Source organism: Parasteatoda tepidariorum, chromosome 8 (assembly GCF_043381705.1).
Source record: "Parasteatoda tepidariorum isolate YZ-2023 chromosome 8, CAS_Ptep_4.0, whole genome shotgun sequence".
Taxonomy (NCBI): domain Eukaryota; kingdom Metazoa; phylum Arthropoda; class Arachnida; order Araneae; family Theridiidae; genus Parasteatoda; species Parasteatoda tepidariorum.
The window spans coordinates 31255682-31269212 of record NC_092211.1 but is presented as its reverse complement, the minus strand read 5'-3'; the positions used below and the strand labels follow the sequence as shown (position 1 = coordinate 31269212).

At 27.6% G+C, this 13531-nt stretch overlaps 2 protein-coding genes and 1 long non-coding RNA gene across 3 annotated transcripts in view; all 3 read left to right on the top strand.

Moving 5' to 3' along the window:
* Positions 1–3519, top strand: part of LOC107442833 (uncharacterized) — an 8851-nt gene extending 5332 nt beyond the window's left edge. Inside the window, exons 4-5 of the mRNA XM_043048855.2 lie at positions 390–474; positions 3203–3519. Coding sequence (XP_042904789.1) covers positions 390–474; positions 3203–3347 — 230 coding nt within the window. The 3' untranslated portion in view covers positions 3348–3519. The remainder of the gene's footprint in view (positions 1–389; positions 475–3202) is intronic.
* LOC107442831 (uncharacterized) overlaps positions 1–13531 on the top strand; it is a 105816-nt gene that overhangs the window by 46859 nt on the left and 45426 nt on the right. The gene's annotated exons all lie outside the window — the stretch shown is intronic.
* LOC107442834 (uncharacterized) lies at positions 10560–12938 on the top strand. The gene is made up of 3 exons (XR_011637547.1): positions 10560–10694; positions 12135–12265; positions 12832–12938. It is a non-coding gene; the product is annotated as an uncharacterized lncRNA (long non-coding RNA).

The following is a 13531-nucleotide window of genomic DNA, read 5'->3' as shown; positions in this document are numbered from 1 at the left end:
TGCGATATATATATATATATATATATATTGTGAATTATAAATTTTGTTAAAGGTTACTTTAATTTTAATTTGAAGGGAAATTGAGCCTTCAGAATAATATTTTTTATCTGTATTCAACGCTATGGAAATCACAATGAATATCATTTTTGAAGATTTCTAACCAGGCCTTTTCAGTAGTGATTTGTTGGATTTCAATAGTATTTTTATATTTTAATGTCGATAACGAATAGGAATATTTTTGATAAAGATTATAAAGAATACATATTAAGCTTTGCCATTATGAGCACCTTGCATAAGTATGTAAATATAATGAAAGTTGGCAGTTAATATTATTTCATAACATAATCCAGTTGTATCCAAACATAAATGCCCTTTATTTTGTTTTCTAGCTGTGAAAGGTGACCCAAATTGTGGGTTTGATAATCTTTTAATAGCTAGAGATTGTGATTGGGCAGACAGAGGAGGCATATGCAGGTAAATAAATCAGTATTTCTTTTTATTCTACTACAACTTTGTGCATTTAAGTGTCCAGAAAACAAATATTTTCGTTTCAGAATGAACTGTTTTGAAATAAAAAAGCTTACATGTAATAATCCTATGCAAAAACATACATTTTTTTTAAAAGTTAACTTTGTCTACTTTCGTGGTTAAGCTAAACATTTTGAGACAGAAATTCTAAAGGTATATTCTGCAGGTATAATACAGAAATTCTTAAGGTTTATTTGGTATGTATGCAAAATATATACTGTTTTTCAAAATTTACAGAATTTTCTTGCTCCGCTGGAAAATCCTGAAGAAGTAGACTAATTTAAATGTAATTTGGTATAGAATAGTTTGATATGGAATAGTGTGATATAAAATAAACGAAATAATTATTTAATAGTTATACTGTGCACACAGTTCTGTTCAGTACAACCATTGGATTTATAAGGTATAAAACAGGAGTCTCAGAACCGAACAAAAATTAGGTTAACAAGGGTTTTAGGTCTTCTCTAGGTTCATTTCCTATGATATATAAGCTTCACGTTCTAGTTTTGAGCATATATAAAAAAAACTGAGTCGGCTTGGTACTAGATGGTTCATGTTAGTCCACCATGTTTCCGAAAAAACGACAGTGACTGATCTAGCTATAAAGTCATGGAGGCGCGTTTTCTTAGGAGTGCTGTTGGTCCTAATTCTATTTAACGCGAAACAATGCCTTACATAATAGAACTCATCTTGTCGTAGATTATCTAAATTTCAGAGATTTTTGTGCTATAATAACATTCCTGTACAGAAACCTATAATAACATTCATTATGGTAATAACATCATAGTAATAACATTTTTGGGGAAAAAAAATCATAATTCTGGTTAAGAAAACCAAAAAATTTGGTATTTAAATCATTCATTTGGTAATTTTTCCATTCATATGGTAACGGTTTATAGGAAATTCTGGTTTATAGTTTTTATTACCACACATTTAGTAAAAAATTAATTAAAAAATAAATTTAATCAAAAAAATGGTTTTATGCCAGCTCTAAGGTATCATAATAAAATTAATAAACTTTACCACAGTTACCAAATTTTATCACAAATCATAAAAAAAATATATTTTATCTAGATATATAAATATATATTTTATTCTTCACTTCACCAAACTCACTACCATATAGCTTCTGTAAAAATTATCGAACTTTTTGTTTTACACTAGAGCCAAAAACAGGCTACTATTTGCTATATTTTTTGTAATTTTGATCATACTTTTTTCCCAGTGTACTTATTGATTGGTTTCAATTCAGGATATTAATATTCCATGAATTGAATAAAAGTTATTTAGAATGTTCGTAATTTTTGTTTCGTATATTATATAGAATTACGTAATATAAAAAGTTAATTGAATCAACCATAATTATTAAGTATAACAGGTAGTACAGTTTTCTGCAAAAAAAAACAAAAAAACAAAAAAAACAAAGAGGAACTGTCTCATTTAAAGCTTTGATTTATACTGTATTTTTTCATTTTTTCAATATTTAACACCAACAATAAAAGTTAAATAGAAATGAAATACTATGAAACTGTTTATAGAACATTATAAATTAAACTTCAGTATTTAATCTTTTATACTACAATTTTCTGTTCATTATGTTCAATAAAAGAGTTTCATGTATGTTCGGTAATAAGTATATCTCCTCGAGTACCTTGAATTTTCATTCCGTGGATGCCGTGGATATTTGTGTACTTGACTACAAAAAGTTTATAGAACACTATTTAAAAATATTGTGCTTAGTTTAATTAAATATTAAGACAATCTTGTTGCAACTATGCTAATTTAATGGAGTTGGATAAAATGGCATAACCCATAAGATGGTTTTTTGTTTAAGAGGAATAGTTCTGAACTTTAAAAAAATTTCGGATTAAATTATAGTAAAACGTACCGGCTCATGTGAGAGCTGCTTGTTTAATGTGAATATTTATATTTCTTGATTGCGATTAAGTATTTAAATTACCTATTCAAATTATATGCTTAATGTAACTGCATACCTTAACAAATACTTGCTGTAGTTTGAAAAATTAATGGAGTCAGGCAAGGTAAAGATCAAGAACATGGCAAAATCTATGTCTTTGATTTTTTTTGTTTAATGGGAGAAGTTGTATCTATTAACTGCGAATAAGTATTTAAATTACCACTATAAATTACATGCTTAGCTAAATTAAATATTTTAACATACTATCAGCATATGTGCCGATTTAATGAAGAGGGATAAGATGGTATAAATCTTGTGATAGCTTTTTGTTTGTTGCGGATAGTTATACCTCTTCCAAAGATGTAAACATTTAAATGGGTTACAGTTTCCTTGCTGTGTCAGACTAACCACGAGAGGTTTTCGTGGTTTTCCTCCCCATGTAAAGCAAATGCGGGTTAGTTCCCTCAGAAAGTCCTCAATGAAGGCAAATTTCTCCTAATACTTTATCCAGGAGTTCCCTTGTATTCTGTATCGGGTTCAAAATTGCAAGGCTACAGAGTTGAACATTGGTAGCTATAAACTCAAAATTGTGTCAGCTAGTCAACAACAGTTATAAAATAAAATATATTTACTGCATAAACGAAAAGTGTTATTATGGCTCCAAAATGAAATTAATGCAATTTTTTCGTAGCAAATTTACAATTAATTGCATTTAAATGAAGCTAACTCAATTTCTCAATGTTTTACTTTTTACAGAAATCTTGACAACAGTAAGGTATATACATGCGTGAAAGACCTGTTATCAAAATGCTCCGATGATACTAATAAGGCCTTCAACAAAGCTTATCTCACGTACATAGATCTGATGAGAGAAGCTTGCAAGCTTTACGATATTGTTTAGATGCCTAAAGGAAACAAGCGTTTTCTCTTAGATATCCACTTCAATTTATTTTCTTTGCGAAAAAAAAGCTGTTTGTCTGATTCTTATCATAAGATATCTGTTGTTAAACTGTGTCTACTAAAACAATATGTATGGTAAACTTTTCCAATAAAATATTTTTATACTTAAACAAGTAATTATTTACTACTTAAAGAAACAATTATCAAACAGGGAACTACAAAACAAACTTTAACGTAGCTTTTCTTAACAACAATTTAACTTAACAATTCGGCTTTTCAAAGCTCGTTTATAAAGTAACATTATAAAACCTTTTTGTTAAAAAAATGCACTAATTTTCGAATATATCATTGAAAATTATTAAAATTAGTTATAAATTATAATTTTTTTGATAGCTTCTTGGAGCCTAAATGAAGCAGAGGCATTTAAATGATTATGATTACGTGATAGGCGAAAATTTCAATTTAATTTTGCTTGAATCTTTTTTTCTTTTAAAATTGGAAAATATATATTTGCAAAGACTCAAATTTAAATTTTATGTTTATATAAATGTACATGGAAATTAAAATATTGAAAACATTTATTATATCAAACAGAATCTTTTTAATTCTTCATAAATATTAAGAGTATTTCAATTTTTATACCCTAAAGCTTTTTTATTCAGTTCATTTTTAAATCACATTTCATTCGCTGTAAAATATTTATCACAAGTCAAGTATTTACCAGTTCTAGAGTAAAAGTAAAGGCAACAGATTTGTAGTTCTATAATTCATTGTCACTAATTATGCGCCCTTTCGCCCCTCCCCTCACTCAATTCCGATTGAGTTAGTTTCCAAATAGATCACAAACACTTTCAATTTTTAGAAAACTGTGGCTTTTTTATGATGGCCATGGTACCATTTTCCTTATAAGCATAAAAGACATTGTTCAGAGAAGGAGAAAAAAATCTAACAGTTGTGAATTGCTTTATTTTGGAATCACAACATTTTTAATTATCACATATTATAAGCTAAAAAGAATTATCTCTAGTGGCGAAAGAAGAAGCCAATAGCAGCCTTAAATTCTTTTCCATTTATCAAAAAAAATTTTATTTAAAAAGCTAGCAGAATTGATTTTTTTTTATAAAATAGTTGTATTATATAGAATGTATTAGGATTTTTAAATTTATGTATATAAAGAAAATCATATCCGCGCTAGATATAAAAACCATATGCATTACATCTGTAAAGATTTTTCCAAAATTTTGGTCCGTATAACGCAAGCTATCTATACAGCGATGATATAGAATTTTTTTAAAGCGATGAAGTTAGTAGTAATGATCACGGATTATGTTTTGTCCTGAAAAAGCTTCAAATAACTTTAATATTGTCAAAAAATAGGTTAGAATTTACAGTATGGAATATTTCATTACTTATAAATATAGCTGTGTTTAAAAAAAATACCTGTTCTTTTCAGATGCTCCAGATGAATTAAGTTTATTAGTTCGAAGAAACCAGTTTCGTTTCTAATGAAAAGCTGAATGTTCTTTGTCTTGATGCTTGAATTAGAAACACTTGTGTAAATTTCATAAAAAGGAAATATAAAATGTAGATCACAAATACTATTTGAAAAGTAAAGAGAATAATTAATTAAAATGAACATCATTAAATTGTTCCAAAGATTTAGCTAATTTAAATGATATTTTCACTTCAGTTCTTTTACAACTTATCTCTACTACAGTTCAATAAAAAAGTTCACGTGCGCAAACGATAATGTCAATATGAAGAATATCGTTTTTTCAACCCAATATTATTCATATTTGTCTTACATTGTACCAGAATCTTGGGAATTAGATTACCTAAATTAAAAATATTTTAATAATTCATATATTTATTAAAAATATTTTTATATGGAAAATATTTTAGTATTTGAATGTATATATATATATAAACGCATCACTGCTTTTTTAAATATGCGAATAACTACTAAAATAATTCTTTTTTACTGATGAGAGATTGACACACCAAAGAAAAAAGAGTTTTTCTTTCTCACCTGCATTGCATTATTCATTAATACCTTTCTTTGTTACTACCCATTTTTTGTCTTAAGATATTTTTAATGTCAAATGTTGGAATAAAATGTAATAGCAATAGTATATTTTTCAGCAGAAAGGAACTAAATTAGATTTTGATTTTCAATGATAGGTTAAAATAAATTACTAGCTATTTTTATGTCTAATTTAAATTTGCAATTTATGACTAAGTAACTTTTCTCTGCGATTTAATTTGGCTTTTTCAAAAAGAATGTTAAAATTTATATACTATTTTGTCTTAAAATTTACGAAGAAAAATGGTTAATAGATCTTTTTTAAATCGAATTTTGTCATGGTATGCAGTAAAATGCAGTGTTTTTGAGTTTGTGTGAAATCATGTCTCTTTCACTCTTTCTTTTAAAACGAATTAAGGAACCCGACTGAAGGAAAATCGGCAATATCGTTGAAAATTTTCAGTTTATTTTTTTTAACTGTCTATATTCGAACTCTTGATTATTAGGTTTCTAAATTTTTGTTCCCCGATCTTTATAAATGAAGTTGTAGTTGTTTTTACTAAGTATGATGTCAGGCGTTTTTTTTAACTTTTTACTATTACATATTTTATATGTATTGCCAAAAAAACTTTGATTTTAAGGAAATCTGTTTACTTTAACACACATTACAAAAAAGTTTAATCTAGAATTCTTCGAAACTTCAGAAGTAGTTGTTAAATAATATTAGCTATTATTATATTTATCAAGCGTAGAGTTACTATTCTTATCATGCCTAAAGAAAATTTCATCATGCGTAAGTTTTTCTTTAAAAAACCAATATGGAACAATATATTTAGTTCTATTTCATTGAATATTTAAAAAATTATAAAATTCTTAATTAAAGTTGTTATTATAACTTGTTAAAAAATTTATTTTTTAAAAACACGAGTGACCATATTATGGATATATAAAAAAAATTTTGATTTTTATGCATCATAATTTTTTTTTGAATTTTAGTTCAAACACAGGCAACCATATTATTGACATAGAAAAAAATATTTTAATATTTAGGCATTACAATTTGCTGTGAAACTGTTAGCGTGACATAAATAAATTATAGTTTTCATGCTTTAATTTTCCCTAATTTTGAAAAAATATCTTGAATTTTTTTTAGAATTATAATTTTAATTCTCCTGCTTGCCAAAAAAAAATTAAAGTTTTAATTTAGGTTATTTTCAAAAAAGAATTTTCTCGAACCTAGTCCAATACTTTAATATCTAGCATATATGCTTAGCATTTAATCAATTCTTGGGGATTTAAGGGTATTATAAGATTTAATTGCGAATTCAGTATAAGTGCAATTAAATTATTGTAACATATTTGAACTGAAGTACTACACCATACAGTGAGATGCTATACCATACATTGAAATGCTACACCATACAGTGAAATGCTACACCACGCAGTCGAGAAGATACAAATTCGTAAAGGTGACTAAGTTGGTTGTCAAAGTAGAAGATACACTTAAAGTACTGTTCTTTATAGAAAGAAAAGTTTTTTTTAATTTTCATTCAATGGAATCCTTAATTTTTTAACATTGAAATTTGTGATTTGACGAAGTTCACAAGGATTTAAGGCAAAAATAAATGCTAATTATCAGAAAATCCAAAAACTGATTTTCTTAACTCTCTACCATATAAACGAATGCCAAATTTTTACCTGCATATGTGCAAATGTGCGTGTACAACTTTTGCAAAAATGAATTTATTCCTCACACATAATTAAAATACTTGTTTGCTTACACTTGTTTGTTAAAATGATTGTTGTAAATTTATTTGCGATCGTATAAAGTACTAAAAACTGAAAGGGGAAGTGATCCCTTGGTTTCACACTAACCTCCACGAAACCTATATCTTATGTTCAAAAACTAAATTATAAATCCTTTTTCTAATGGCATTAAGAAATATCTGCCCTTATAATAAATATATAAAATTCAAGAGTTATTGTCAGAATAAATGGTCAAAACACAAAAAGTATTAAAACAGAACAATAATAATATTATAACAGAAATAATAATAATATTAAAACAGAACACACTAACGTCAAATTTTAATGTGATAAGTTCTATTTTGTACGTGACGATATTAGAAAATAACATTTCTTATCCCTCTGTCGGCAGAATTTTTATTAAACATATTTTTAATACTTTCTTCATTATTTTTTAAAAATTTAGGTCAAAATAAGCGCAAAATATTAGACTTAACATTTTAATTATTTACGGTCATGAAATACAGCATATGAAACTACTCCATGCTGAAGGTCTTCCTAACACGGGTTACTTCCAAAATTTTTTCAAATTTGAAGTTACTTAGATTTAAAAGAAACAGTTACAAACATCAATGATTTTCTTTTAATTTACAGAATCAATCATTCATAAATTCGTAATTATAAATGAAAAAATTTTCAAACTACTTATTTTTGGAATTTATATTTTAGTACAAATATAATTCCGATAATCTAACTGATATTTTTAGTAACTACTAGATTCTTTTTTATATTTGTTTTATTGATTATAAACAAAACTTTATATTATATTTGTTTTATTGATTGTTGTTTATGTTTCATAATTAGAACGTCAGAAAAATATAAAAGGGACACCGGTGACCTATCGGCGACAAAGGGCTAAGCTGAAAGAAAAGTCTTAAAGGATATTTTTGTAAGTTTTTCAGNCACGCTATTAATTAAAAATCCCGTTTTCGATATTCATAATAGCATGTTTCATTATGGTCAAAAAAAATATAGAACCATTCCTGATTTTTTTTTTTTTTTTACTGATTTTTTTTAATGTTTTCTGGGAAAAAGATGCATTTGTATAAGTGATTTCAGAAATTGATAATTTGAAAATAAGTGGCGAATTTATGTAAATGATTAAATTGAGTTTATCTTCTGCTAAAATCATTCAACACTGCTCTTCAGCAAACGAATTTGACTTCTGAGAATCATTCCATATTTTGAAAAACTCTAATAACTTAGTAATTCGGCAGTTTCCCAATATTTGAGAAGCCATTCTAATTTAATCTTTTGCACTGTGGGGGTTCTCGCCAAATCCCCTCAATTGTCATTCTTATCTTTCTGCTTTTATTTATTTGCTCCTGTGTTCCTATTGGTTATTTGTGCATATTTGCCTCTTCACTTCTCCACTATCATTTGGTGTTTAGACACGGAGGAAAGTTCTTGTTTACAGAATTGAAGCTATAGTATGTCCATTTCTGTACTATACTATTCATTTCTATTTTGTTCATACTGAATTAATTATTCATTTGTGCTCTTTTCACGTTGTTTTTCTTTAGCTTTAATTAATTTTGTGTAATTTAGTTTAAATAAGTGTTTTGCGTTGCTCATTTTTTGACGCATTCCGATGTAAAATAATACAGTAAATTTAATTCAGAAACCTTGTTTTATTTTAAAAGATTAAAACTTTTTAGATAGCTCTTCTCATTATTCATATACAGGGTGTCAAAAAGGTTTGGAAACGATAAGTTAACTTGAGAAGTATGCAATGAATAAGGAATGAACGGCGGAAATATTTTCGAAATTTGCATTCAATGATACAAACTCGACCTCCTCTGGTTCTAAGACATTCCAGGAGTATGGATAAGAAGTGTCAAGTTTCATATCATTGTATTGTATTCTAAAACTATCAAACAAGTAAATTTTTTTTTTTTGATCTGGCAAGTATTTATCTCTTTTTTAAGCAATTGTCACTCTATTTTGCTTTTGTAGTAACAGCGACACCTTTGAATCAAAAGGCAACAACTTGATGTCGAATTGTGCTCTATTTTTCTGCAAATCCTGTCTCACTTTCCAAGGATAGGATTGGGATCAAGTTTGGTGTCATTGATAGATTTTTAAGAAATATTTCACCTGCATATTTTTATATTATTAATCCCTTGTATACTTCTCATCGTTTCCGCTTTGTTTATATTCCTTTCTACTTCACCTACGAGCACTATAGCCGATTTCCCACTATGGCAGTCTCAAGCAACTATCTTTCTTGATCTATCAAGCGCCACTACTCTCTATTTATTTACTCCCACGATGCTTAGATACTTTTCTGCATTATCTAACAATCATGCACGTGGTCTGCCTCTCTTTCTTCGGGCTTGTAAAAATATATTTTTTTACTTGGATACTCATTTTCATTGCTGAATTTCAATGAAAAATGAAGTTAAGCATTCCCTCAACCGCCTGATGTAGGCCAGGGGGGTCATGGTGGATAAAGCTCCGCAATTTTCGGACAAACAGCATAACTGCGACAATGAGGTCATCACTGCTCACGGGCCTCTTTTGCTTCCCAGATAAGCTGGTACCCGTCGATCTGAAGCTAGGGGGGTCTTCAAACCGCCACTGGGGATCGAACCCAAGCTCTTCATAATGACAGCCTAGTGTCTTGACCACTAAGCCGTCGTGGCTCTGATTTTCAATAAACTTCACTATATTTGGTTCTCTAAATCAGTTGTATAACTCGAAGTTGTATTGTGTTCTCCACACACTATTTCTTCTTCACTGCACCAAACATTCTTTTCAAGATCCTTCGTTCTTAATCTATTCAAGATTGTTCGTAATCTATTTTCTTCTGATTTATTCATTTTGCAGCTATACATTTAAATAATTTGTTTATTTTTAATTTGCTTTTTATGTATTCTTAACGGCATTATGTAAAAATAAATTGTTTTTAAATCCATTTTCCATCCTCGAGTTTTTTCATGTTTTTTAAACGTTTTTTCAAAGTTTTTCATGTTTTTTTATTGTTTCTTAAATGCTTTCAAATGTTTCTCTTACTCTTTTCATCAATCGAAGAATTCTTATTACGAATATAGAAACAAATATTTTCCAGACAAGCTGGTACCCATCGATCTGAAGCTAGGGGTCTTCAAGCCGCCACTGGGGATCGAACCCAAGCTCTTCATAATGACAGCCTAGTGTCTTGACCACTAAGCCGTCGTGGCTCTGATTTTTAATAAACTTCACTATATTTGGTTCGCTGAATCAGTTGTATAACTCGAAGTTGTATTGTATTCTCCACGCATTATTTCTTCTTCACTGCACTAAACATTTTTTTCAAGATCCTTCGTTCTTAATTTATTCAAGATTGTTCGTAATCTATTTTCTTTTGATTTATTCGCTTTCCAGCGCTCAATTATGAATAAAAATATAAGAGATTACTTTTGTGATTTTAGGTTTATCAGCTTTAACAGTTGCTGAAATAAATTGCTTTGATAAAGAGAGTTTAAGATGTGTGGCAGAAGAATATCGCAAGCATCTGTCTGATACTGACTTTTGCCGGTAAGAATTTAAATAATTTATTTATTTTAATTTGCTTTTTAAATATTATTAACTGTATTATGTAAAAATAAATTGTTTTTTAAATCCATTTTCCATCCTTGAGCTTTTCATGCTTTTTCAATGTTTTTTTTCTTTTTCAATTTTTTTCATGTTCTTTAAACGCTTTTTCAATGTTTTTCATGTTTTCTTAAATGTTTTTCATGTTTTTTTAAATTTTTTTCATGTTTTTTAAATGTTTTTCATGTTTTTTTTACATGTTTTTCAAGTGTTTTAAATGTTTTTCTCATTCTTTTGATCTTACAACAAATCTAATAATTCTTATTGTGAATATAGAAACAAATATTACACAGAAATTTGCGAAATCGGTAGTCTGTTAAAACTTTTTTTTTAATGCAAAAATGAAATTAGTAATTTTCTAACAAAACAAAACATGCAGATATAATTTTGTCTACAAATGTTAAAAAGCAACTTTCAATTGGGGATTCCAAAAATAACGGACAATTTGAAAATTCAAATCAAAGTTAACGTAAAATAGAAGGTGATTAAAATGTAAGTTTTACCCTATTTTGCTTAGAAAACTATAGTGCTGATAAATGAGCAATTACATAGAAAGGTAAACATCTATTTTGAAGGCAGAAAACGACCAGTGTTAGTCAGAAGATATACACAATCCATTTTGTCACCAAGGTCCGGGAAATGTATGAACTTTTATCTGCATTCCTATTTGATTGAGGTTTTTCGATTTCTCCTGTTTGGCTGCTTGCCAGTTTTTCATATTATTCGTTGGCTACCAGTTTTAATTCTAACCAAACATCAAAATAAATTGCAAAATTTGTCAACAGATGGTACTGCTAACTAAAAAACTCTAAAAAATGGTTTTGAAAATAGCCAACTTTTGAAGTAACAACGTAGCACAGTTAGAAGACAACATTTATAGATCCTATACAAATTTTTCTGTTGTATTTGTTTGACATGTAACAGGAAATATTGTCTTAGATCTTTAAAATTCGCCATCTGTTGAAGAGCCTTAAAAATAATTTAAAAACTTGATAAAAAATAAAAACATAATTTACAGAAGAAAATACTCTAAACTGGATATTTCTATCTCCTTTCGTGTTTCTTTAACCTATTTTTAACCGTATAAACTCTCTAATTAAGAAAGGATTAATAAAAAAAGCTTAAAAAATATTTCATGAAATTCAAAAAATAATTCATGATAATTTTAAATGTACGTAAAAATATTATTCGAAATTTAGTTGTGACTTAAATTTAAAATCAAAACCCATGTTGATTAAATGGAACATTGGCAGGTAAACTGTTAAATTGTCGGAAATATTTGGGACACTCATTATATGCATATATATTTTTGATATGTATGAAATTTTAATGTTCCAATCATTTTCCAACACATTTTTTTAAAAAATGATTTCACTTTTACAGAACGTCTCCCTCTTCAACAAAATGTTTTCTTGATGCAGCAGTACAATGCCAAACTGGATTCGAAGAAATAGCAAGAACGGCATACTTAAAACAAGTTGAAATTTGTACTGATGGTACAGTTTCTAACAGAGGTAGCACCAATTTAATTCAAAAACTTCTTTAAATACATTTTTTTTTGGATTTATTAGCATGTTCTCAAATTTTAAATGATTTCGACTAAGCGTATTTATTTTCTAATGAATAAAATTGGAAACATATCAGTCATAAATAACTTAATATGTGAACGATAATTATATATGATGACGTATGATACTGTAAATTTTATAACCATGCAAATAAAAAAAATAAAATTACGAGTTTTAATCTTTAATCATTTAAAAAAACTTAATATTTACAAATTTAATATTTACATAAGCCAATGGTATACGTTTTTAAATTTGCTTTCAATTAAAGAAATGGTGTTTTAGGAATTAATGAAAATATTTTCAAACGATTGGATAATCAAAGAAAGTTTTAGGAAAGTTATGAAAAAATGTATCAGACTCTTGTTATTTATTTTCATGTGAATTCAATATTTTCTATAAGTTTTTTTATCTTGCATTTGTATTGAGTAAAAAAACTTTATTAAATGTTAATTAAAAGCTGTAAACTTATTTATATCCTGACTTATTGAAATCTATTTTCTACTTTTTTGCAGCTGTAAAAAATGATCCATTCTGCGGATTTGACACTCTCGTCGAGACGAGAAAATGCGATATGGAAAAGGTGGGAGGCTTATGCAAGTAAGTAATTTAAAATATTTTTCTATTTTTTTTTTTTGTAGTTTTGGTCTAGTAGCTAGTCTTGTAAGTAATTAAATCAAAAGTAATTAAAAAAAAGAAAAAAGAAAAAAAAACAGATCGTTATCGATAACATTCCTTTTTTGAAAAATTTAACAAAACATTCCTTTATCACAGTTACTATAAGTAGAATTAAAAAGTTAAGCCTAAAAAAAGAAAAAAGAAGAAGAAAAAAACAGATCTTAATCGACAATATTCCTTTTTTGAAAAATTTAACTAAACATTCCTTTATCAAAGTTACTGTAAGAGTTAAATAATAAATTTATTTGGTGCGTAAAAAAGTAAAAGTAAAGTTATTTGTGTAATTGATAGTTAATAGATTGAAATATTTGGTAAAGTACTTGTATTTGGATATAGTCATGATTAAAAAACAGTTAAATGATTGAAGCGTCGTGATAAATATAATTAAGGCCGAAATATAAAAAAGGGTAATTAAATTAAATTAAAGGGGAATGTGATCGTTAAGGAAAGTGGTAGTACAATGCTAATGTGGGATAACAATAACCCAATAGGTCCAAAGGGTCACAAAGTGTGAGGTTTGAACAAATTGGATAAATT